This window comes from Epinephelus lanceolatus, chromosome 9 (genome assembly GCF_041903045.1).
Source record: "Epinephelus lanceolatus isolate andai-2023 chromosome 9, ASM4190304v1, whole genome shotgun sequence".
In the NCBI taxonomy this organism is placed as follows: domain Eukaryota; kingdom Metazoa; phylum Chordata; class Actinopteri; order Perciformes; family Serranidae; genus Epinephelus; species Epinephelus lanceolatus.
Window position 1 is genome coordinate 14,693,412 of NC_135742.1, and position 27,606 is coordinate 14,721,017.

The 27,606-nt window shown below is 41.4% G+C and overlaps 1 protein-coding gene across 1 annotated transcript in view; it reads left to right on the forward strand.

Annotated features, from left to right (window-relative positions):
- Window positions 1-27,606, forward strand: part of cspg4ba (chondroitin sulfate proteoglycan 4ba) — a 43,363-nt gene that overhangs the window by 6,530 nt on the left and 9,227 nt on the right. Inside the window, exons 3-7 of the mRNA XM_033620033.2 lie at window positions 5,816-9,388; window positions 10,555-11,028; window positions 11,825-12,001; window positions 18,819-19,017; window positions 22,228-22,359. Coding sequence (XP_033475924.2) covers window positions 5,816-9,388; window positions 10,555-11,028; window positions 11,825-12,001; window positions 18,819-19,017; window positions 22,228-22,359 — 4,555 coding nt within the window. The remainder of the gene's footprint in view (window positions 1-5,815; window positions 9,389-10,554; window positions 11,029-11,824; window positions 12,002-18,818; window positions 19,018-22,227; window positions 22,360-27,606) is intronic.

Sequence of the window (27,606 nt, forward strand, 5' to 3'; positions counted from 1 at the left end):
ACCCACACCCTGGTGTCGTAAAATTCCGACTGCAGCCTTCAGCTTCATTCATAAAATATTGGCTGCAACGGGCAATTACCGCATGCATTTGTTTTGGAGAGCGAGAGGAAAATCATAAATGTTCTGGTGTAGCTGTGAATTTCTTATAAACTGAGGACAACTGCCTGCTGTATATTTGTGTTCATGGTCACAGTCACAGATAATTTTGTGGCGTTTGTTGTAACATTACTAGACAAAAGCGGTTCACATCAGCTAACGTTACATTTAGCTTGTTTATAACTTCCATGTCGTCACATATTGAGGTGAAACCACGTCTAACAAGTTGCGGTATATTCTCTAAATAAAAACAAAAATTACATACCTGTCGATTAGGAAAAGGACCAACTCGGGATCAGTTATAAAACCTTTCAAATCTCTCAGCTCTTTCCACTTGGTGAATGCCTGATCGAGGTTTACATGCGTTTGGGCTCAAGCCCTGTCACTGTCCCGTTTAGCCTTCTTCTGTTCTTTTTCTTTTAGAAGGTGCTCCTTCGTTATCCGCCATGACATCGAAAGTACAACCAAGTCCTTATAGATAAATCTCGTAAAACTATTATGTGTTCAGGGGCGTCTGTGGCTTAGTGGTAGAGCAGACGCCCCATGTACAAGGCTGTTGCCGCCGCGGCCCAGGTTCGAGTCCAGCCTGTGGCCCTTTGCTGCATGTCATCCCCTCTCTCTCTCCCCCTTTCACACTTAACTGTCCTGTCCATTAAAGGTAAAAAATGCCCCCCAAAAATATCTTTAAAAAAAAAAAATGTTATGTGTTCAGCAATGCCCGTTGCGTACCGCATACTCGAAGAACACTCTCTGCAAACACGGCTCTTCTTCTTCTCTCAATTTATTGGCGGATCGCAAACAACTTCCAGGTGCATACCACCACCTACTGTACAAATGTGTCCGAAATCATTCACTACTCCCTACTACATGTCATTTAGCCTGTTTCTTAAATCCTACTCGTAAACATGGCTCCTTCTTCTTCTGTGGTTTAATGGCTGCGGGCCGCTGCGGGCGTGCAGACTTACTTCCACCTCCGGGTGCCGTATTCTGGATTGCTGACTTCCGCTGTGTCCGACCCAACCGAGGCTACGCTAAATAGCCATATAGAGAAAGGCTTTTTTGTTGCTGTTGGGTTCAGATAAATATGTGGATCTTCAAGGAACTAGGGACAGTTTTATAAATGGTAAAAAGTTCCATACAGCTGCTTTAAGTTTGAGTCACCACCCCACTTCTGCTATCCACAAGAAACAATTATCAAATCCCCTTCGTCGCAGGAAACAACGAGAACCTCTAAGCCAGTGGTTGGCCGCCTGTATTTATATCTGTGTACAATAGCTTCTACAACTTGTGTTATCACTCTTATCATGACATAAGAAAATAAAAATAAGAAAAAATAAGGCAGGTAGCTGACAGTTTTTTCTCTTCTCTTTCAGTGGTAGGTCGTCTTCGCTGGTGCTTTGTTGTAATTTGCTCCATACAAGTGATCCATTGTCCCACTCACAGCTTTCTCCTTTTAAATGTTATCATCTCTCACACTGGCTGCCAATCAGGACTTTTAATGTGTCACACACTTATAATCCCCACATTCGAACAGTCACAAATAGGTTCCCTGTGAAGGTTTTTTTAAATTAAATTAGATTACATTTTTTATCTAGACTTTGCCTCTTTATCAGGAAATGGGTGCGCACAACATACTGATACAGTCAATTAAAAATTAATTCATAACTTTTTGTACAGGCCCAGTTGAATTTTGTTGTAATAATGTGTGGTTATCACAAAATCCTATGGTGTGCCTGGACTGGCACTACCACTGCTCTAAGCTAACAACTTAAAAGCTGAAAATGGCAAGTTTTGACGAAGATTTGGATCGTGAAACAAGGCATGTCTGCTTTGTTCTTTTGGTGAATTATGGTAAAGATTTTCAACAAATTAAACAACTTGTGAATGCACTTCAGAAAACCCCAGATTCCGTCTCACAGGACTCCCGGGCCTGATGTTGATCCATTTTTCTGATGCAGCCAGTTGAAGTTGACTTGCCACATCTTTCTTCCCTGGCAGCAGCATACACCAGTGATACTGACTTCACCAGTGTACCGATCTGTTCCACTTCAGACAAGCTTCTGTGATATTGTCATAATGATAATACATTGGATTGATATAGCGCTTTTCTGGATACTTTTACAGAGAACAAAAACAACAAAACAAAAACAAAAAGATGCAATCATCCACAAAAAGGGAAACAATGCAGAGAGGAAGAAGAAGAACACAGTTTTTTAGAGATTGTAGGCAGTTTTATAGAGGTCGAGAGTGAGGGGGAGTCTCTGATGTATTTATGGATTGAGTTGCAGAGGGTGGGAGCACTAATGGAGAAGGCCCCATGCCCCCAGGTGCGGTGGTTAGTTCTGGTGGGGGGTGAGCAGGAGGTTGATATCAGTAGACCTGAGAGTGTGGAAGGGAGTTTGTCTGTGGAGGAGCTCAGACAGATAGGGGGGAGCCAGTAATGATGAGGAGTTTAAAGTGTATACGCTGGGGGACAGTGAGTCAGTGGAGGTTATGAAGGATGGGGGTGATGTGGTCACAGGTGCGTGAGTGTGTTAGAAAATGAGCAGCTGAGTTCTGGATAAACTGTAGTTCCTTAAGTGTTTTGGATGGAGATCTGTAGAGGAGACTGTTGCAGTAGTCTAGCCTGGAAGTAATGAATGCATGAATAAGAGTCTCTGCAGTTGAAAAGGAGAGGGATGACGAAGGTGTTTCTGAGATGAAAGAAGGCAGTTTTGGTGATGTGTTTGATGTGTTGGTCAAAGGAGAGGGTTTGATCAAAAATGGCACCAAGGTTACGGACATGGTGGGAGATGAGCACAGTTGAGCCACCGACAGAGAGGTAGAAGTCATGGGTGGATTTGGGACTGATGATGATGACTTCAGATTTGTCACAGTTAAGATTTAGGAAGTTGGTTTCAAGCCAGGATTTTATGTCAGTGATGCAGTTGGTGAGGGTAAAGTGATGGCTTTGGTGAAGATGTGGAGTGGATTATTTGACCAAGGGGGAGAACCTACAGGATGAAGAGGAGGGGGCCGAGAACTGAACCTTGTGGAACACCTTGGGAGAGGGTAGCAGTGGGGGATTTGCACGAACCAGGTACAACTAGCAAATTGTCTGTGGTTTTAATGGGACTAGTGAGCTCCTCCAGAGCTAATTAAAGTCAGGCTTCACCACGAGGGCACGGATTATCAAATTGTTTGTCTTTTTTATCAGTAAAAGTTCAATTACAGTCCACATCTGGAGTGTTTTCTTATGTGGGGAATTAGCCATTTTAATGACAGTGCTCACCTCCCCAGGTGCAAATGATTCACAAAAACAAGTTTCCCCAACACTGTTTTGCAGGTTCACTGTCACTGCATCCAATACAATAAATTAAATTTGATTAAAATGAAATTATATTCAACTTAAACTGTGTGACAGCAGTGAAAAAGACTAATATTTCCACAGTATTCATTTGGCTCTAAATATATATAACATGCAATACATATATCTGAAAATTTCCCTCTGATTCAGTGACAAAATATATTTACCTTGGGCAGAGTGAAAAGATTTAGGATGGGTTTGTGTTCCATGTGGAGAGCACTATTTTTAGAAGCCTTGCTGGGAGGATTTAGGGGTGAAATACATTTGCCCCTTCAAGACTGCTTCTAAAGCATCCAGTAAGCAGCTCTGCCAGGCTGCATCAGCATGCAGAATGGACAGACGTACAAGGAGGCCTTGTTATTATGCAGACACATTCATAGGACACACAAGAAGTCCTGAGATACGCATTATAGGTTTTGTGCATCAAACTCGAGAAATCCTTGTGGCTAAGCTTCTATTCGTGTCAGACTTGTGCTACCGGGAATGAATCACACTGACGACTGGGTTGCACTGTCATACTTCAGTGAGCACGAGGAGTGAACCGCTCGCCCATGTTCCTTAAACTGGCACAGGTCACCAAATAATTTTTTTTGTTCACTCGCACAAGTTATCCTCAGGCTCGGGGTCTCATTCCATGTGAGTCAGACATGAGCGTCGCTCCCTGGAAACCCTTGCATGAATAGCAGGGACTCAGCAGCAAGCCTTGACAAGCACGTCATCTAAATGCAGCATTAGTTTGAGATGGTGACATGATGCTCTGCGGACATAGCTGAAGGCAAAGAGATAATAGTTCTCTTCCTGCTTTAAATCACAGACAAAGCTCACTGTTATAACACCAGCTGACATCATGGAATATAAGCAGTCTGAATCCTGTGTTTCCCTTTCCAGGTGTCACAGTGTCTACACTTATTCATTTAATTCTTATTAATCATAACGTCACAGGTTAGAGAAATAATTATTTCATCTGAGACAATGAAAGTATTTTAAAAATCTGCTTATAATTTTTGCACTTGTCAAGATATAGAAATATTATTTTTTTCACTTGACACTTGCAACCTGTACATGCATGTTTAAACAAGGGACTACAGCTATGAGAGAAGCATCCAGTGCTCTGCTTTGAGCTTATTGCTAATGCCAACATGCCAGCATGTTTGCAGGGACAATGCTGACATGCAGATGTTTAGTGGGTATAATGTTCAGAGTGTTCATCATCTTAGAATTGCGTGACCTGATAATGGTGCTAGATGAAAAGTTAAAGGATTACCAAAGTAATTACAATTTTATCCTGAGGGAACAGACAAGTCTACCAAGTTTAATGGCAATTCATCCAATAGTTGTGAAGACATTTTACTCAGTCTACAAACGTGAACCTCACAATGGCTCTGGTGGAAAAATCAAGGGGTCAAAAAAGTCTTCAAGATTTACCCTCTGGGCACCACTGATATCTGAACTGAATTTCATTGCAACAAGTTCAGTGCCCGTTCAAAACATGCCCGTTCAGAACAGGCTGATTCCTGTGGTTTTGCTGCTTAAACAAACAACTTCATACTCGACACTGCACTTCCTGAGGTCCTGAGCAATACACCTAAGCCCTAGACAGCTACAGTATAGGTTTATAGATATTTTTAGATATAAAAAATATTGAATTATGTTGCTATTCTAATTCATTGTACCCCGAAATAACATACAGAAGGCCCCCAAAGCACTTAAAAATATGCAATTCAACAGTTACTATGCATTTACCTGACAGAAACATGTCACTGGTAACGTTACAAATTTAAAAACCAGTGAAATACACTAAAGCAGTGGTTCCCAACTGGTCCAGCCACAGGGTCCAGATTCCTTGTTAGTCATTAGTTCAAGGTCCACTCAGTTAAATATATTCAGTGTCATATTTGTGTTCGGCCATGTCTTCGGGCTAGTTTGCTGTCTCTGCCAAGTAGCTGTCCATTAGTCACTCACTCTAGAGAAGGAAATTACACTTCAATAAAAGATCTGTGCTGGAAATTCACTGTACTTCAAAATAAAGTGTGCTTGTGGTCCATTCGGAATAGTCCCGCAACCCTTTTTTGGACCGTGATACACCAGTTGGGAGCCACTGCACTAAAGTCATGGAAATAGCTCTTGGGGTATTTCAGTGTGAACCAAAGTGGTAGCCAGCTGACCGAGACTGCTTTTCCTAAAGACATATCGCTACCATGGCTTATTATAACAGCAGTCGTACTGAATGTGAGATATCACAATAAAATATTTATTCTAAACTGATAAACCTGAATTCAGATTGAATCACTGCTTAGATCAGTACTTGCATCTGCTCTTTATACTTGTAAAATAGCATATGTTATAATCCAGTTGTTTTGTTTCTTCTCTCAGCTGAAACTGGACCTTGGATTGGGGGAGCTTGTGCTAGAGTCAGAGAGAGGCACCCAGCTCAATGACTTGGCCTGGCACTCGGTGGAGGTCCGCCATGTGCAGCACAACATCACTCTGACTGTAGACAAGAACTCTCACACCAGTATAAAGATGCCAGACACCCATCACAAGCTCCACATTCTGGATGGGCTCTATGTTGGAGGCTCAGGAGGCCTGGACAGACTTTACCTCCCCAGAGACTTGATCGGCTTCCGAGGCTGCATGGAAGAGGTGGTCTTCAATGAACATGACATGTTGTCGTCTCTGAGGCCATATACCGGATTCAAGAATGTCCATGAGGTTTCTTTAGGCTGCAGTCCTCAATTCTTTGCCACAGAGGAGGACCCTATTAGCTTCTTTAGCTCCAGGGCTTATGTTTCTCTTCCAACCTGGAACACCCAACAGGAAGCGATATTCGAGTGTGTTGTCCACACTTCAGCCAAAGAGGGAATTATCCTGTACAGTTCAGCTAGAGAGGGGGACTATGTGGCTGTGGAGATACAGGAAGGTTTGCCAGTGGCCATTGTTGGAAAAGGTGGAATGAAATCTGAGCTTCGTGCCCTAACATTCATCAATGACAGGAAATGGCATTCACTCAAGTTGCAATTCAGTTCCAAAAATCTTGAGCTAACTGTTGATGGAGAGATGGTGAAAAGCAGTATTAGCACTCGGTCAAAGGGGCTTCAGCCAAAAGGTTATCTTTTTGTTGGAGGTATCGATGACGGCACCAGATCAGAAGTCAGAAAGGTGGGGCTTGTCTCTGTGTCAGGAAAGCGTGTCAGAGGGGGTTCCTTTAAAGGATGTTTAAAGAACATTGAAGTAAATGGAGTGAAGACTGGTCTCTCCAATGCTGTAGTCACCAAGGATATTTCAGTTGGTTGTGAGCCAGAGAAAGAACCAGAACCATCAACCACTGCGAGTCCAACAAGTGCTCCGGCACCCCTTTTTCACTTGGTGACACCAACACCATCACTTCACATGTCCACACTTGCAAGGGGCTTGGACAGAAAGTATGGCTTGAAATTTGTGCATCTAAGAAACCTTCTGGTCCAGGAAGGTGGTCGAGCATCTCTCGAGGCCAAACACATCAAGGTACTCTTGGACTTCAAGAAACTTGGCATTCGACAGTCTCAGATCGTGTTTCGAATTCAGGAGCAACCAATTCGTGGTCAGATAAGACTTGATGTGGATCAGGACCAAGAGGAGAACACCTTCAGCATGTTGGACCTTTGGCACGGACGAGTGATGTATATCCATGGAGGCTCCGAGGAACCAGATGACTTCTTCATGTTTTCAATTTATTCTAGCAGTAGAAAACAAGTTCCTGATTATCTGAAGGACAACAAATTGTACCGCTACAATATTACTGTGACACCCACCAACGATGCACCTGAATTGAGTCTCCCTGAAGGAAACCTCTTTGTCCTGTTGGAGAACTCAAAGAAACGCCTAACCACTGATATTCTGAAGGCGACAGACATTGACAGCAACTACACTGACCTTGTCTTCTCTGTGCTTGGGAACTTAAATGCTGATGCAGGATATTTGGAAGTTGAGAAGAACCCTGGTAAGGCAGTCACCTCATTCTCATATTCAGACTTGGAAGAACTGAGGGTGTATTATGTTCACACAGGGGTTCGAAACTCAAGGATAGTTCTTAGAGTTAGCGACGGGGAAAAGGTCAGCAACACTGTAGTTCTAAGGGTCATGGCTGTAGCGCTGGAGTATAAGATTGCCAACAACACAGGGCTTGAGATTATTCAGGGAGAGACAGCTGTACTTGGTTCGAAGCAGCTGGCTGTGCAAACCAATGCTGTAAAACAAGTTGTAGACATCCAGTATGATATCATTGAACCCCCTCAGTATGGAGAACTCCAGAGACTTCATTCAAGTGGTGAATGGAGGCCTACTGACTCATTTTCCCAAAGGCTTCTAGAAAAAGAGCGCCTGAGATATGTAAGCACTTTTCAAGACATCCAAACGTCCAACGCAACCGATTACTTTAAAAGCAAAGTTACTGTGGCTGCAAGGGCAACTACTGAAATACTTTTCCCTGTCACTGTGAAGTGGGTGAAGTACCGCCTGGTGAGGAATGTTATGATAGACATGGATAAAGTTAGAAAAGTGACACTGGACTCTGAGTCTCTTTTTGCCACAGCTGAAGGTGTGGCCCTCGCAGAGGATGACCTCTATTTTCGGGTTCTCACTACACCAAAAAAAGGGAAACTGCTTCTCGATGCCACAGTCTTGACGAAGAACTCAACCTTTAGCCAAAGAGATGTAACAGATCTAAAAGTACATTACGAGCTCGTTGACAGGCCTCACGAAGATACAAGTGACAGGTTCAAATTCCAGCTCGTTTCCAAACATGCTCAGTCACAATACTACGACTTCCGCTTTTCTATCAAAGCTGACGTCAACAGCGTGTTTATGAGAAATGATGGACTCTCACTTCAGGAAGGAGAAAGTAAACTTATCACAAAGGATGAGCTGTTTGCAGAGACTTTGAGTACAAAGGATATGTACTACACAGTGATAAGCAGCCCCAAACATGGGAAGCTAGCCCGTATTAGCCAGTCAAATTCCAATGCTAGCTACGACAACATCTTAACCTTTAGTAACCAGGATATATTAGAGGAACGGATAATGTACATCCATGATGACAGTGAAACAACTCAAGATGAGTTCACCTTTATAGCCTCCATTAGCCAAGGGTTCAAGTCCTCCATCGCAGACGATGAAATTGGCTCCAAAGAAGGAGTGTTCAACATTTCTATTCAGCTATTAAATGACCAAAAGCCGGTGCGTGTTATTGATAAAGTTTTTAATGTAGTAAGGGATGGACAGAAGTTGCTCACTATAGAGGATTTGCGTTACCATGATGCAGACTCTGACTTTGATGACGGCCAGTTGATTTACACTCGACGTGGAATCCCGATGGGAGACCTAGTGCTGGTTAATGACACTACTCATCGTCTGTTCCAGTTTCGACAAAAGGATTTGGAAGATAAGCGAGTGTTGTTCATTCACAAAGGTGTGAGCTATGGCAGGTTTGTGCTTTTCGTCTCCGATGGAAAACATTTCGTATCAAGCCTTCTAGACATCAGCGCACACGACCCTTTCTTGAAGGTTGGCAACAACACTGGCCTGCTGGTTCAGAAGGGCCAGTCAGTAACCTTTTCCACCAGTAATTTTAGTGTCACATCAAATTTGGACATCAGAGATGACCAGGAGGTTATCTTCAAGTTGGATGAGGCTCCCAAGTATGGAGGACTCTATCGCAGTGACACAAAGGTGGAGTCATTCTCACAGTCTGACCTAAAGGATGGACTGATCTCCTATCAGCACAATGACAGCAAACATCTTGCAGACTATTTCAACTTAACAGTGAAAGCTAAAGGTCTTCAACTAGCAGCGAGGATCAATGTGAAAGTTTACCTGGAGAGTCATCAGAGGCCTCCCATCGTGCTGCATCACAATGTCTTACTGGTGGAAGAGGGAAAACCAGTGAAGATCAGCGAAACTAAACTGGAGGTGAGTGTTTGAGAAGAGAGAGTCTTTTTTATCAGTAGTCGTGCAAATTTATTCAACTTCAAATAATATGATGGCAATGTTAAAGGCCAGTGCCAACCATTTCTCAGTTATATTGCAATTTATGTTTGTGCCACAATTTGATTGCAACAAAAATCTAGTTAGTTTTTGTTTTAGTGGATTTTTTTTTCATGTTAAGTTTTCTTGTTCTTTAATGTTTGACCATTGCTCACTAAACCTCTCCTTTACAGTTGATATAATGATAAGAATTATAATATTAATTATATGTGTACTTGTGGAATCGGAGAATGTTTCCGTTTCCGTTATGTTAAGAGTTCAGTTCACCCCAAAATCAAAAATACAGATTTTCCCCTTTACCTGTAGTGCATCAAATCATGGGTGAGAGGCCCATGCCCATGATAGGGCAAGAATTAAACAATAATGGCGTCCCCCTTGGCTGAGCTGTAACATTTGCTAGCTCAGTGGTGCTAGGTGAGCTAGCAGTAGATGCATGCTTCCTTCTGCATGGTGATACAGTTGATTGGTGTAGTTCTGTAGAAAGAAAATAGTTCCTACATGAAACTGCTCACAACAAGGTCTGTGGATTATCTTGAGTAACCAGGGTCATGATTTCTGGAAAGAGACATTCCTGTTGAATTTTTCAAATGTTTTTTTTTGTTTTTTTTTTTTTTTGTTTTTTTTTTTTTGCCGCTTTGAGTACATCAAACCAAGTGTCATCTATTCTGATTATATTTGAGAGGAGGCTGACATCTCTATGGCTGATATCTCCAACAATCAGCAACTCACACCAAAACAATCTAGATTGATTAAAAGCACTACAGGTAAAAGGAAAAATATGTATTTTAGATTTTGGGCTGAACTGTCCTGAAAATATTTAATTTAACAACCTGCGTCTTGTGGCATAGTTATGATGTTTGAAGGAATCAGCATTTAGCTGATTATCTAAACTATAATAAAAGGACAATATCTCAATAATGTTCCAGTAAAAGTGCAGTTTTTACTGCTCTGAAAGGGCAGAAACTGAATGCTGACCAGTCTTTGTTTTACAATGATGCCATGTTACGTTGAGAGCAAAATGAAATCTGAACTTATGTGACGCATGGAACATTTCAAATTTAACCAGTGAATATGTTTTCCGATCGCTGCAGGTCACTCACGAGGACAATCTGCCATCCGAGATTGTATTCACAGTCAAAGCAGCCCCGTCTCATGGCTTTCTCCGGTGCTTTGTCGAAGCAGAGGAGCGCTACATCGGAACCAAACAGTCCCCTGTCAAGACGTTTACCCAAGAGGACATTAACGGTGGGAACATCCAGTACATGCAGGTGGAGGCCAACAAAGTGAACGACACCTTCGTCCTCGATGCCACCAACGGCGTGACTGACATCAACGGCATTAGGATGTCTGTTGACATCATCCCACGCCTCATCCCTGTACAGGTCTCCAATTTCACACTGAACGAAGGCGCCTCCAAGGCGTTGACCCAGGATGTGCTCAAAGTCACCAACAGACACTTTTCTGGAATCAACTTCCTGTATAGTTTGACTGAGCCCCCGCAGCATGGTCACGTTGAGCACTCTCGACATCCCGGTGTGGCCATAACCTCTTTCACCAGGAGGCAGGTGAGATGTTCAGACAGACGCTCTCGTAGCTGCCACAGAATAACAGCAGTAGCCCTGCAGTTGTATTGATGAATAAATAACTTGGTTTAAGGTGGTGGTGATATTTTTCATGCTCATAACTAACAATGAAGACACACAGGTCATGTCTGTTTGATTTTGTCATGATCGTTGATATTTTACAGGCATTGAATGATATAGAGGTTTTGAATTTGACCTAAAAACTAGTCCTTGTGAACAATAAAGCATGTCTAATCTTAAGAATACATGTCAAGATTGCATAATATAATAATAAATTAAATTATTCATCCATCAATCAAAAAGACTAATCCAAGTCCCGACAGGTGAAATGCTCTGTACTAATCACATTATGCAGTAGGTAACACTGAAGCAACAGGGCTCATGACCTCCGAATTTTCCTGTCATGTCCACTGCCATTTTACGCAATGAGTTTTTTTTAAATTTGACCCCTGTGACCAGGCGTTTTTACAATTTTTGTAACCTAAAATTCACCCTTCATTAAATCACAGCATTAAAGCAAGAAAAAAAATAGCACTACCCTGAGTTGACCCCCTTTTCATCTCACCCTACCCCAGCTGTAATCTCTGGGTCTTTCTGTCATGCTTCTCATTAATTTCTAAAATTGTACAACCCAATGATGCATTTAATCTGCGTCCCTGTATGCATGCAGTGTCATGGAATAAGAGATGATTCACAAATCATTATATTGTCCTGTACCTGTTCTGAATACATCTTTGCATTTTTAATTTCTGTACTAATTTCCATTATCTGTAATTAGGTGGAACACGAATTCATTTACTACGTCCACGACAGCAGCGAAACCTTCGCTGACAGCTTCACTGTGGTGGCCAATGACACGGGCCTGAGGAAGCAGAGCGCACCCCAGACGGTGTACATCCAGGTTTCAGCTGTCAACGATGAGCCTCCTGTTATTACAGCCAACAGGGTCCTCAGGGTGAGTCGGCATTGCTGCTCTATATTTAAACTCTGGACTTTTTTTTTCACCAGCAGGTCTGGCATGATAACTTACTGTCAGACAGTTTTCATGTGGGCAGTGCTGCAAGTTGCCTCGGCTGGCTGGCTGGCTGGATGAGGGAAACTATGTTTGCTATGTGGAGGAGGGTCCAGAGGGGCTGGCAACACACACTGACATACATTTGGAGGTGTCTGGGATTTGTAGGAAGGCCTGTTTATGGTGCTGAGGTGTTGAGCTTTCAAACAAACTCTTGTAGTGTTAAAATAAAGTGCTGCTTCTTGGTGGGTCAGTCGCCAGCAATGCTGCTTGGGTGAGTCGAATAGGGAGCTGCTATTTTGCATAGTTTGGGTTGACTGGAAAATTATTTCAAAGGCTGCTTATGAATACAAAAGAGTTTCAATCAAATGGAAAATAACCCAGAGGCATGAGACGGACAGAAGGTCTTGCTGCTGAAAATATGTCACTTGAATTTAGTCCATTTCGCAGGCATCCTAGTGTTGAGTGGCGTGATAGCATCATGGCCTGGAAATAGCAAACAGTGTGACCACATGTCCTCAGCTCAGTCCAGTTTCACATCTCGCTCCACTATCTGCTCATCCAAAGAAACCCTGCTAGTTGCTGAGCCCTGCTATCTGTGAAAAACACCTTTTCTCACAACATTTAAATGTTATTCTTAAATTAGACTAAAGTTGTTGTATGTGGCCGTGGTCTGAGCACTGCTGACTTGTACTCTGTCAGCTTTAGTGGCTACACTTGGGAGAAGTCCAGCTGGAAAGAGAGGCTGAAGTATAGGTTTCTATTGTCTGTGCAGCTTTGCCCCAAATGCCTCAAATTCCTCGGTGATCCTGCGGACTCAGAGTGGAACGACTTCTAAAATGTACTGCACTGAAGAACAGTGGTGAGCCCGTTGAGTTAAAGTTAATCAGAAACTCTGAGAATATTTTTGAAAGGGAGCTGTTTATGATTTTTTTGGCAGCCGTCACTCAGATAAACAAGTTGTAGCAACATTGCACAGATGCTATAGATGCTATAGAAGCAATATTTATTTATTTATTTAATGTATTTCAGTAGTTTAGTGATTATTGGAGCCTTGATATTTTTTATCATTTACTTTTACCATGTCTGTCTGTTGTCTGTTTTGATTTGTAATATGTGCTGATGCCTCGTCTGTCGGCTGCAAAACAGATTTGCTTACAGATACAAATAAAGTAACCTGAACCTGATTGTCACTGACAAACTGGTCTGCGCATATTGATGATCACAGTTTAATTCAAATGTGATCATTAGTCATTATTTACTAGATTTTAGGTGGAAGGTCTGGATTTTGTCCACAAGGTGGCTCTCTGCTACTGCACTCTATTACACTTGTACCGTGTACTTGTACCTCTTACAGTCACAGTTATACATGTATTACCTCAAAAATAGTTTTGAGACAGCTTTGAATTCTGTATTGAAATAGGACTTGTCAGATTTTTATTCATCAATTATGCTTCAGGGTTTATATTTACCATATATAGAATTGGCAAATGTTGAATAAACCCTAAGATTAAATATAAACTGCTGTGAAATGGACGAATCTGTCTTAAAAGTACTTTTTTGTCAACAATGAAAACAACACAGACAAAAGAAACGTCATCCAATGATGCCGAGGTCTAAGAAAATCTTAATTATGCCAACAAAATGCTGACCTATTTTAAACTGAAACCAACAGTTTACACTCTTTAAGTGTTTTTATTTTGTGGTTGTGGCAGTGCTAGCATTCATGACATACATTTGCCCTGCTGTGGTTTTCCAAGGTCTGTGATAGACATCTAGAAATGTCGCTATCACAATGACATGTGTCAGCAGTCTGTGGCTGTGTTTTACTGTCAGGGGTTTTAAAGTGCAACTAAAATTCAAGGAGTTCTCATACAGAGCTGTGAGCAGAGTCTTCTGAACTCAAATTTGGTATGTATCCTATGTGACCTCCAGATAACACTTGCTTGCAGCCAGCAGCAGCAAAACAGGCTGCAATGTAATCCCTGGGGGCAATTGAGCACTGTCGATTTACCTCCACGAAAAGTGCTTGTTTGTGCCACTGACAGGCTCGGATTATTATTCTATGATTCTGACAACATTATGGAAAGGATCCCTACAGAGATAGACCTTTTTGTTTAACCAGAAACAGCCCCAGAATCGCCATCGCCAAAACCACCAGACTCCATTTACTAAACAGTGATTTTTGCGTGAATAGAGCCAGCATATTTTCACATCTAACTGGGTGAATTAAGGGATTATTTCAACCAAACCAGAAGTGGTGATGGTCTAGAAAGAGTGTAAAGACAAACTAAGGTGGTCTGTGTGTGTGTTATTGTGCTTATTTTGTTTCTGTTAATTCTGAATGAAGAGTGTTTTGCAATGATAAAATTACTCTTTATTTAAATGAGGTCTGGTGTGTTTGCCGATAACAATTTTCAGACTGTTTCTAGTTAAACAAAAAGGATCTTACTCTTAAACAAATAGGTCTATTTCTGCAGGGATCTTTTCCATGATGTTGTCAGACACACAAAAAGCACTTTAAGTGGTCGTAAATTGACGGTGCAAACATGATCCGAGTGTTTACACAATGCAGCCTGTTTCACTGCTGCTGGCTGTAGTCATCTCTCTGAATACTGGACCAAATTCAAAAACTACTGTCCCCGTTAGTCATTTAGACACAAAAAAAACATGGGAAAATAAGGTCTGGGTTGAAAATGACCAAGCAACATGTACTCGAAATGTGTTTTTTATTATTATTGTTTTATGCAGGTGAGTTAAAATCCCAAGTCTATTAAAACACCTCAACAAATAAAGATAAAAACAGTTGAAGTTTGGCAGTCAACATTCACTGAATTTAATCAAAGTCAATCAAAGATGTGGTGAAGTTTGTTTTGTTTAAACCTGACTGTCATCTCCGTCACCAAAGCTGCAGCCTGATAAGCAGCAGACGCCCCGTCATGTCTGAGGGATTGATCTCGACTCCGACAGGGCTGCTGGTGCAAATTGATCTCACGTGTCCTTTCTTTGAATTTGGTGAGTCGCACTGTTGTTGCTCCTCAGACTGATCCCGCTGTGACTTCCTGTTAAATGGGGGGATTACTGGAGGTGTAGTCATTTCCCGCTAGATGAGCTCACACCGGCATGTGTGGCAAGTCTTCTCATGTGGGAGGACGTGATGCTGTGGGACCGATGTGCTGTGTGTGGTGGGTGGATGTGGGGCTTGCAGGTGCTAATTGAAAAAGTACCTCTTGCTTCTGTTCCATTAAGTAACACTTATAACAAAGTGAGAGGCCAGCTCACTGACAGTTACACCCAAGCCTTTAAATTTGTCATTTTGGGGCCATTAAGACTCACCCAATATTTAGTGTTTTTAAAAAGTAAAGCCCACCCTCAGATTATGATGTTTGTGATAGGCTGTACATACCTGCAGCTATTTATTTATTAATTTATGTATTTATTTCTGTTGTTTCACCCACTGACATTTCTCACATTAACCAACATTCAGAGAACAGCAGTGGGAACCTGCCAGTTCACACTCTTTATTTTAAACGCCACCGATCGTGTGGCTGCATTGCACTTCAGCATGGCCTGCTAAAAATTGCTGTAACAGGAAACTCATTTGCATGCAAACGACTGTCTTTAATTTGTATGGTACAGAAGAATACACTCCAGACCATGAGCCCCAACCAGTGATCTAACCCAACAATAACATTAACTGTAACTGTAAAGCTGCTATGATCAATATTTTGTTTTAAAGATGGGTCAAATCACTAAGTGTAATGTGTTACTTGTCCCTCATAGTGACAAACCTGCAGATAAGTTTTACTTCTCTACAGTTCCCGTCAGCTCTACAGAGCATGTCAACGTCTTTCAGCTCAGTGTTTTTTCGGCCACAACTCTTTCGGTTCACTCTAACCGCTCTCATTAGCGTTGTTTCCAGCTTTAGCAGGCAGCTTTTGTCAACAATGAAGCTCTAAATCCTCAGGCACACAAAGTTAGCAGCTAACCAGTGAACATAGTGGAGCAACTAGCAGCTATAGAGACAGATTTTGAGTGAATACATTCACCAGTCGGCCAGAAACATGACTGAAATGTAAGCTGATGTTGCCTTGTATGTATCTACTGAATGTGTAAAGACCCACCCAGCTTTTTGATAAGTTTCTTGAATCAATATGTCGGTGTTTGCAACTTGTTTCCTTTGCCACAAAGTGACCAAAAATATTTTGTACCCAACCTTATTGTGAACACAATGCAGTGTTTTCCTAAAAAAAACAATGTACGGACTCATACCAAAGTAATCCCTCTCAATCAGCACTAGAAGTGTGTGGCGATGTATTCATCTGCAGCAACCCTGCTCTTTGCCTGTATGTTCTTATGTTCTTATTTTGCTATATTTGAAATGTTTCTGGGCACAGTGCGCAGATGAGGTCAGGAAGTGAACAGGGCCAGACCGTAAGCAGGACACTTCCGAAAGTAGCGACGAAAATCAAGGACGCAGGGCCGAAAACAACACATAAATAGTGAATCCAGGGTGGGTGCTCACTTTTGCCTTTAAATAAGTATTTTATCACCAGAAGGACGGTCTTTTCATAAAGCTGGGTATGCAGCAGAAAGACAAATACTTTTGAAGTTGGTGCCATATGAGCAGAGAAAACTGAGGAAAGGGATTGTAGTGGTTGCTGTTGCTCAAGAGGTAGAAAACCTAAAACAACTAGAATGCTCTGCATTACACCGGACCAATAAACGCTTCCAGTGGTGGGTGGTAATGCTGTTTGCTCACCTGAAAACAATATGGCCACCAGTTGGTTGCAAAAAATTTCATATTATAGTTAAACAGTAAGTTGTAGTATGGTTCTGAAAACACTGAGGTGAGACATGAGCAACTCAGTAACAGAATCTTGGTTTATATTTGATCAGCACTGCTTAGTTTCACCATTAGATCTTTCAGACTTTTACAATACAGGAAACGGTATAATGTCCACTTCCTGTTCACAAACTCTTGTATTACAGCTAAACAAAGCACTAAAATATTTTTCCAAAGACATTTTAGGCAAGAAATAGGCAATACAGTGACAGAATCTGGGATTATATTTGATCAGCACTGCATAGTTTCACCATTTGATCTCAGTTTTTCAGACTCCATTTTTACAATACCTTATAACGTCCACTTCCTGTTCACAAACTCTTGTATTACAGATAAACAGTGCACTGAAATATGTTTCTGAAGACATTTCATGTGAGAAATAGGCAATACAGGTACAGAATCTTGGTGTTTATTTCATCAGCACTGCCTAGTTTTACTATTTGATCTGAGTCGGAAACAAAGACAGAGAGAGAGAGAGGCGGCCCTGGAGCTGGATGATGTGATCTTCACAAGATGGAGGGATGTTTATCACAGTTCATTCACACATACTACCCACATTGTCATGAGCTTGGTGAAAATCAGCAAAGTTTCCCTTTAAGTAACTAAAACTTTATAACAGAAAAAATAAATAAAATGTATTATGTCATATTTATGCATTAAAAATGTCTTTGTGTCTTTATGTTAATGCAACAGCAGTACTGATAGGCCTTTATCACAGAGGAGATTTTGACATGTGGCTGTAGGAAAAGTGTAGGTGTTAATAATAAAATGAATGATGGCTGAATTCCATTTAGTTGCTTCAGGTTCTGGGTCCTGGTACTGTGCGTGCTGGCTCACTGTCACACTGTCGCAGCTTACTGGGACACATGACTAAAACAGCGCAGTCGTTATTGTTATCAGTAACACCTGTGCTCAACTCGAAATGGCCAATTCAAGTAACCACATTTTAGAAGCCGTACATTCTCGTGATGTATGTGCTCTCAGTTATTACTGTGGAATCCTAACCTGTGTGAGGGGCAGTGGTGTGTTACGCAGTAGTTGGCTCGTGAGGCTCATCCCTTGTCGTTTAGTGTCTGCACAGATCAGGAGCTGTGTGCTCTGTGTGTCAATGAGTTCCTCTGTTCCTTCGTGTTAGCTCGGGGCTTTTGAATTTACATGAAAGCAGGACCTTAGCTGCGCCTCGCCAACACTCAGCCAAATGTGTTTACAGTCTACGTGGCTATATTTAGTCCTGACATGTCCTTCATTTGAATTATGTCAGTGAACGTGACTTGAGTGACATTTCTTCATGTGTTGTTACTGTCGTACCGTCATTAGGTGCTGCAGTTAGAGAGTATTTTTACAGCAGTTCTGCTTCGTTGGATGATACACTGCGCTGTGGGAAATAGACGGGAGCAAAGAAAGAGAAAGGAAACATGTGAGATAGCCTTGGAGCAGGACTCACACCCACAGCATCCTGGGACCATTGTATGTGGTGATGAATGACAAGGACACATCAGCTGTTTCCCCTGGTCTTTAATGTGTCTCTGTTCCTTTACAATTGTATTATGTCTGAGCAGAGGGGGGTGTGACATAGCTGCTCTACAAGTGCATTTAACTAATGAGAAAAGTGCATGAGACATAACCCTGTTGTATCCTACAGACAGTCAAATTTATGTTTTTGAATTAAGGGGATTTCTCCAAAGACGAGCATCCACAAATGGAAATGTAGCCAGTTTTTTGCCCCCGTGTGTAACAGAATATGACAGTATTTCAATCCATCAAAATAAATGTCAATGTGGCATTTGGCTGTCAAACCCTGTTAGCCCCCACATCATGAGCCATGTCAGACAAAACATGTCTGCTCCTGGAGGTCTTTACTTTCCCGGAGATTACAGATGACACCTGCTCTGTCCTTGTCCATCTTGTGTCCAGGTTTGGGTGTCCTCAGTGACAGAGATCAGGCCAGGGGATCTGAGGGCACAGGACATGGACACGCCCCCAGCCGAGCTGCACTTTATGGTAACCCCACCTAGCAACGGACACTTGGCCCTGAAGAGCGCCCCCATGAAGGCGGTGCTCAACTTCACCCAGGACCACATCGACCAGGGACAGCTGCTGTTTGTCCACAAAGGTAAACTTTGTTTCTCTGTCACCTACTGAAGTTCAGACACTGCACAGCAACGGAGAAGCCAGAAGAGACTCATTTTGAATCACAAAAGCCAGAAATTTTATGCTTTAGAAAAACACACAGCAAAGGGGAAACAGGCAGTACAGAAGATCTCCCCAAACTACAAACTGTAGTAACTATATAAGAAATTATTTGTAAGATAATTAGTGATTAATGTAAAAAAACAGACATGCAAAACACAGCCTAACTTCTCCAGTTGAAGGTGATATTTTTTTGTATTACAAGTTTTCTGAAATGTTTTTGTCTAAAAATGCACATGAGGAATTATCTATTTAAGTATACATTTTAGGAACATAAATCTGAACATTGGATAGGGCCTGGTTCAAATCCCTTGTTTCATTTCGTGACATAGTAGGAATCAAATGTTTATACTGAAAAAATGTTGGTTATCTCTTTTTATTACTCCATAAATAAGAAAATACTGTCAGCAGCCATAAAAAAAATAGAATTTTCACCACATTTTTAGGAATAAAATGCTCCATAAATCAGGCTATGAATTATATATGAAGAAACCTCTCAGTAAAAAGCTTCAGAATATAGATAGCAATAAAACTGGAAAGTTTGGTGAATGTAAATGCTAGCCTGAGGGTCAGACTGAAGCTCTCAGAACCTTCAGTCTGACATCGCCTCCATTGAAGGCGATTTACAAGGGGGAGGGAATTTGATTTTTCCCTAACCAATCAGTAGAGATCAACGACTCACCCAGAATCTGACGTCATTAGTATCCATGCCTCGGGGGTGCCGAAAACAAGCGAGCATTGCCCATTTAAAATGTCTCCGTCGTCATGCACGCCCAGCTGCATTGCCGTTAAATCCAGTTTAGCAGCTTCCTTAATTTGGTCCTCCATTAACGCGAGTAGTGGCGAAATACCTCGATAGCATCGTTAATGTGGTCTGTAGGATCTGTAGCGGTCGCCGTTGTTGTTATCCTCACCAGTACCGGCGTACAGCTTGACATCAGCGTGGCACTGATTGGCTAATTGCTAGACCCACCCCCACCCCCGGCGTTCATTGGTCCGTCCATCGTTTGGACAAGATAAATCGCAAATTCATTGCATGCCAGACCAGAGATGCAAGCCTACTCAGTTGAGTGGGCGGGGTCTATGGTCTGGAACCAGGCTATGTAAATGCTACTACAGTGGAGATTTCTGCCTCAGAGTAAAAGAAACTTTGAGAAAGTGGCCTTTTAAAGATATGCATTTCTACATTTCATACATTTTTAGATAAAAAGAAATACAACAGGTGAATGGGTTAAAAACTTTAACTAACAAATATCATCATGAAACTTCCCCAGGTGCTTACTTACATTTTGAAATAATATGTTTAAATATGAAAATGTGGTGTTATCTAATTAGGTATATGCAAACTTGCACACATTTCCAGAACAGAAATCCAAACTAAAATAAACCCCTTAATGTGTATTTTGGACGTTTATTTCCATTATTTTACACATTACATATCACATTCCTCTGTTTGGGGAGGGGTAAAGAAGAAGAGGGGAGGGGTACTGAAGAAGAAACAACTTAAAAAAAATAGGGTTGGGTGATAATTCAGTAATTCATTGCACACTGTAATCAGAAACTAACAAGAAGATACTTGTTTTTGTTTTATATGTGTGACGTTTTGTTTTAAAAAAAAGGGTGTCTGCAGATCCTTAAAAAGTCTTAAAATGTCTTAAATTCAAGTTTAGAATATCAGGCTTTAAAAGTCATTAAATAGTCTGAAATTTGAATTTGTGAGGCCTTAATTTTCACAAACATTTTACCTACTTTAATGTGTTGATTTTTTTCAAAATGGTCAAGCTCTTCTGCGTCAAGGTCCACATTTTTTTCATCATTTAAATTTTTATTGCTTTTCTTTTAAACAGATAAAACAAAACAACAGTCCAAAACAAAAACAGAAAGACAGTCTACTGCAGCAACAAAAATATTTCACAGATGCACCCATATGTACTTCAATGTCATGAGCCCTTAATAAATAGACAGAAGTTATCCCAGACTTCAGCATGTGTTCCTGTTGTATTATTCATTCAAGCCAGTAAATCAAAGTTCACATTTTGGTTTTACTTTATAATTTATACATAAAACCTAGCTCTGCATGGGACTACATTTATACTACTTACCTTTATACTTAGCTGCAATGCTTGAATCAGAAAACATATGATTTGTCAAAAAATCAGACTTAAATGTGGTTTTGAATCATCTTTAAAAGGTCTTAAAAAGCATTGAACTAGTAGACACTTTGTTATGTAATGCTTGGATCACTGTTCAGCTTATTTAACAGCAGCTGTACTGTAACATATATTGATACTGGAAAATGATTCTTTTATATTGTGACATTGATTTCAATCATATTCCTCAGTCCTAAATATAACTTATAATGAATTTCTCTGAGATCAGTGTCTTTTTGTTCTCCCGCCTGCTTTGGATTTAATGCAGCAATACCAAACATAATTCATCTGTATTTTTTAGATCCCTAGATAACTTGTTGTTGTTGTTGTTGTTCCTTCTGTGTCCACTAGAGGATGCTGTTGACAGTTCCTAATGGTTTGCTTTGCTTTGTTTTTGTGTCTCACACAAAAAATCATCCACAGAAACAATGTGCATCTTTCTTTATTTGCTGTTAAATTACTTGCAACACTGATTCACAGTCTGTTTGGACGTGATAATATTTAATAGTGTGGAGGCTAAAATGCTGGATACAGTCCGTCAACATGTGATGGTGTGAGTCTCAGATCAGGTTTCTGCTCACTGTTCTGATTCCTATCTGCTTTCTTCTCTGCCTGTACTTGTACCACCAGGACAGGTTGTGATAATAGAGTGCAGGGGACTCACCCCACCTTATGTGTTGATGAACATGTCTGTCTTTTTTACACACATTTTCACACACACCTACACAAGTATAGACAATTGATTTTGATCGAGTGTTCCCTTATTGACTCAGAATGCAGATTGCTTGCATTGCAGTTTTCCTTGAGATCCGCACCAGGAATGCTGATCAAGTGATTTTCTTTGTGTATTTTGCAGAAAGCAGACGCAGCTTATTTTCCAAGAACAAAGTGAAAACATGCACTCGCAAAACAAAGCAGACAGATGAATCTGACAGTTGTGTCTTTTTGACAGCTTTTAATTAGATGTTTCATTGCATCTTTAGGTGCCATGTCTGGAGGATTCAACTTCCAAGTGAATGATGGTGTGAACTTCACTCCCAGGCAGATCTTCAGCATCACCGCCAGAGCCTTAGTTCTCAGCTTGGAGAGAAACCGTCCACTCAAGGTGTTTCCAGGTAAATCACCCACTGAATAGAGCCTCATCATTTAATGACAAGATGGGCATTGTTCTATATTTTTCACAGCCCAGTCGCAAGACGAAAATTTTTGCGTTGTACATCTCTGCAAACCATAAATACGTCACATTTGCACATTTCATACTCATCATATCAGTGTTTCTTCAGTGATGTAGTGTATGAGCTGACTTTATCAATCAGAGGAGGAAGGGATAGCGGATGTCGCCTGGGCCAGACACCTGCCAAACTGCAGACCGTCGTTTAAGAGCCAACAACTTACAAAACTGGTTGTAATTTAGCCACCAAACATGGGTGTTTTTAGCAACCCATTGCTGTTTTTCCACAGGGGATAGTGCCACAAAAAGCAGCTGTATTTTACCAAGACATCACTGCAGTTCATGCCAGGATCATGCCACCAAAAGGGGATATTTTAAGCCAAAACGTATATCACCCCCACCCTCACCTCCGGACGAAACATTGCCAGATGATGCAAATTGATGCTAAAGACGTCATCCAGCAGTTTCGCTGGCGCTCTCGGGTTGTTGCTTGAACTACAGGTGTATTTGTCAAGCAGCTGTCCGATAGTCACTCACTTTACAGCAGGAAATGGAGCTTCAAATTAAAAGCTTTTTGCTGGAAATTCACTGAACTTCAAAATAAATTGTGGTTTTTACAAACTCCATTCATTTAATTCAGAATGGATCCACGACCCACCAGTTGGGAACCACTGCTGTAAACAATACGTCACAGCAGCCGTACACCTTTTGGATATTTGCTTTTCCATTTTAGGTTTGCAATAAGCAAACAAGACTAAACCAAACTTTGTTTTTGTATAAACTGAACGTTGCATGTTCAGTGTTTAAAGTCCTTCTCTGTAAAGACTTTTTCATGAAATACATATAAACAAATGTGCACTTTCCTGGCACAGTGCTCAAGAAGGGCCGTAAACATGCAGCTCTCTAGGTTGGAAACATGCTCATTGTCAATCTAGAAAAAGGAATAACCAAAAAAAGAATATACGGAGCAGAGTCCAAAAACTAAAACAAGAGCAGCCAAAGCCTAATCTGCACAGTCAAATACTGGCATGTGTCATGTCATGTAAATAGCATGTCACAAATTGCTGCTGACATTAATGGCTTCCTGTTGCAGTCATTAGTGTTTCTGATCATTAGTGTTTCAGTTCTCTCTTGAGATCACAAGCGTTTTGGAAGCATAATTTCTCTTTTATAGGCTTTTGTGTTATGATGAAACTACACAGCTGCTTCCTGAAAATGAAGTGAAACAACTTATTTTCGTCAGTTTCTTGGTCGTCCACTCACACAGATGCTTTTTAGTTGAACTATTATTATCCATACGCAGAGCGCTGATTTCCTCTTTTTTGTGTCTATTGTTAGGGTCCAGCTGAAGATTATGTGAGTGTGTGTCTGTGTGTGTCTGTGTGTGAATTCAAATAAGTATTTCACCACTAGAAAGATGGCCTTTTAATAAAACTAGGATGTCTATGCAGGAGAAAGGCACAAATACTTTTGAAATTGCTGCTACAGAACCAGAGCAAACAGAAAAAGGACACGTTGATTCATGAGGGAGAAAACCTACAACTACCAGAATGCACTGCACCACACCAGACCAATAAATGCTCCCAATGGTGGGTGACATAATGTGAACACATCCATTTGAAACAATGGCATGCCAACAAGAAACAATCTTGTATTACAGTTAAACAGTGAGCTAAAATATGTTTCTGAAAACATTAGAGGCGATAAATATTCGACTTAGTAACAGAATCTTGGTTTATATTTGATCAGCACTGCTTAGTTTAACTGTTTGATATGTTTTTACAATACTGGAAACAGTATGGCGTCCACTTCCTGTTCACAAACTATTGCACCTAAACACAGCACTGAAATATGTTTCTAAAACATTTAAGGTAAGAAATAGGGAGTGTAGTATATCAAAATATTGATTTACGTTTGATCAGCACCACCTAGTTTTACCCTTGGATCGGATCAGTCTGTTGATCTCTTAAAGCCTGTTTAGACGTTTTATTAAAATGAGTTTTGGGTGATCTGATCACACGTGGACGGAGCTAAATACAAATCTAAACAACCACCAAGAGACACTGTGATCCGATCACGCAAACTACTTCCTGAGGTGGTCTGGGACGCATTTGACCACATATCTTTTGTTGTGTAAACACTGTGTCCTGATGCGTCCCCGACAAGAACTATGTCATCGGTGCAGGATGTAATTGCTGTTTTGGCTCTATAACTGTCCAATTGTAGGTCGAGTTGGACGAAGTGTTGCGTGACCTCTCCTCATTTTGCCCTATGGAAGGAGACTTGTTGAATTCCGCAGACAGGGATATCTCCAGCTGTACTGACACAACCATCGCTAACATGACTAGCACGCATGCTACAGCAATGTGAAAAGCGATGTGTCTCGGCTGTCCGTTTGTGTTTGGATCACCGAAACGCATGTTAATACCAGGTCTAAACAGGCTATTTGTGTTCATGGTGGAGATACGGGTAGGGGGCAATACGAAAATGGCAAAGTATAGTCTGCAGTTCAAGCAACAACCTGAGAGAGCCAGCGAAACTGCCAGATGACGTGTTTTGCATCAGTTTGCGTCATCTGGCAGTTTTGCCTGGAGGTGAGGGTGGGCGATATCTAGGCAGTGTTTAGATAGAGGGAAGTTTACCACAGTTCACACACTACCCACATTGTTTTGATACAAAGCTGGTTGAAAGTTGGTGAAGTATCGATTTAAGGAGAATCTCCAAGTTAAACTTTCATGCACTTATAAATTCACACCTCATGAAAATTTGTGTGTTAAAGAATGTGATGTTCCCATCAGGATGCTCACGATGGTGCAAGAGTAGAAATTCCTGAGGGGGTAAAAGGTGAAACAGTCTCTGTCTCGCCTTTGTCACCGCTGAGTCTGTATGCAATGACTTTTAATATATCAAAATGAAAAACATGTATATTACTTTTCCTTCCTAATTTTTGCTGCTAATAAAATGTTGCCTGTTAGCTGTCACCGATCCTCAAAGACATGCGCCAAGCAGGTTAAGAGGACGCGTGAGCACCAATGAAATATTATTATGTTGATATTTAAAGTAATAAGGTGACATGATTAACTTTAGGGGCTTGAATGTGTTTAACCAAATTTAACAGTAAGCCATCCAACAGTAGTGAAGACATTTCACTCAAAACCACAAGACGGAGAAGAGAGAAAACCCCGGCAGTGTGTGTGTGTGTGTAGGTGGGTGTTTGTGGGCCTGTGTGTGTCTGTGGCCTCTCATTTACTGTATTTCCCAACACTGAACCTGCTACAGTCTCTGTTCAGATGGTATAGTAATTCAGCACCTTTCCAGCAGCCAAATACCAGACTGATGAATCAGCTGACATTTCTCAGTGTTTTGACGTACGGTATGCTACTTTTTTTTAGCTTTCTTGCTGTCATCAGTGTCTGCAAAGACGTTTTAAGATTTTCTGCCATTTCCAGAGGTCTGGTTTGTGAGTGAGAAGGAACGGATATTGTGGGGGTAGCAAACTGCCAACTGGCACGCTCTGCTGAGCTTCCCAGCCACAGGGTGAGTGGGTACTTGAAAAGCTGTGCCACTGTCTGTCTGAGGCAGCCCTGTTTGTGCTTTGTGCCAGGCGGGGCAGAGGGAGGGGGGGGACGGGAGCTCTAAGTGACAATGAAGGGTTTTGATGGGGCGAGGGGGTGACATGAAACACTTTCACGCTATGGACGTGAGATTAATGTTTTTCCTCTTCCTTAAATGTCTGGGTGCTCTCTGTAAAACCGTGCAGAGACTCCTCACTAAATGGTTACATGTGACTCATTAAGAAACCAGCGTTTACCTGTGTGTGTTCTGACAGGAAGTCATTGTGGCGGCCTGCAAATGCCACACAAGACCTCTTGGTATGAGGACATTTACTGATACTATCACTGTCAGGCTCTTGTTGAATCAGGGCTGAGCAATGTATCAATCTTATATCGATATCTTGATATGAGACTGGATATTGTTTTAGATTTTGAATATGAAATATTTGAAGTGTCCTGGTTTTAAATGCTGCATTACAGTAAGGTGATGTAATCTAGTTGCTCTATTATCTGCTTATACCCACTTAGTCATTATATCCACATTAATGATGATTATTTATCAGTAATCTCATGGTGTAAATATTTTGTGAGAGCACCAATAGTCGACCCTACAATATTGTCACAATATTGATATCGAGGTATTTGGTCAAAAATGATATTTGATTTTCTCCATATCGCCCAGCCCTATGTTGAATACATGAAGCTAATTATTTAATGGACATTTTTACTGTTACACGGTGACAGTGGGAATATACAGACAGCGTTATGCTCGAAAAGGAGTTTGTACAACATGTTTTCCAACCACATCTGATGCAAAAGTCTTTATAGCTGTTTCAAACGGCCACATTTTTTGTTTTTGTTTTTCGATATTTTTGGGGGGCATTTTTGCCTTTAATCGATAGGAGAGTCAAGCGTGAAAGGGGGAGAGAGAGAGAGAGGGAGTGACATGCAAAGGGCCACAGGCTGGAGTCAAACCCAGGTTGCTGCGGCAACAGCCTTGTACATGGGGCGCCTGCTCTATCCACTAAGCCACTGACGCCCCCCAAATGGCCACATTTGAAGGTGGAGTAAAAGCATGGCCGCCATGTAGAGAGGGGATACATGATATCTTTTAAACATGGGGAGTTTCAGAAGTTGGGGACACACAATGAAATATAGAAATAATTTCTGAAACCGCTACCTGGCCAGTGGTTCCCAACTGGTCCAGCGTTGGGGTCCAGATTTTTCCTCAGTCATTAGTTCAGGGTCCACACAGTTTAATACTTTCAGCATCATACTTGCATTTAGCCATGTCTTTTAGCTAGTTTGCTGTCTCTGTTAAGTAGGCCAGCTGTTTGTTAGTCACTCACTCTACAACAGGAAACAGCTCTTCAAACTAAAAGCTCTGTGCTGGATATTCACAGCCTGACATGTTCCTGAGTCACTTGCGGTCCATTCAGAATGGACCCTTGACCCCCTTTTGGACCACAACCCACCAGTTGGGAACCAGTGTACTGGGTAGTACCCTTTTTCTGAGTAGTATATGCAGGTTTTCCTTTCAGGCTACATACAGTTACAACAACCTCCGTCATGATGGTAGGATAGCCTGTACGTATCTAGATGGGCAAAACCCATGGCAATAAAAGTTCGGCAAGGAC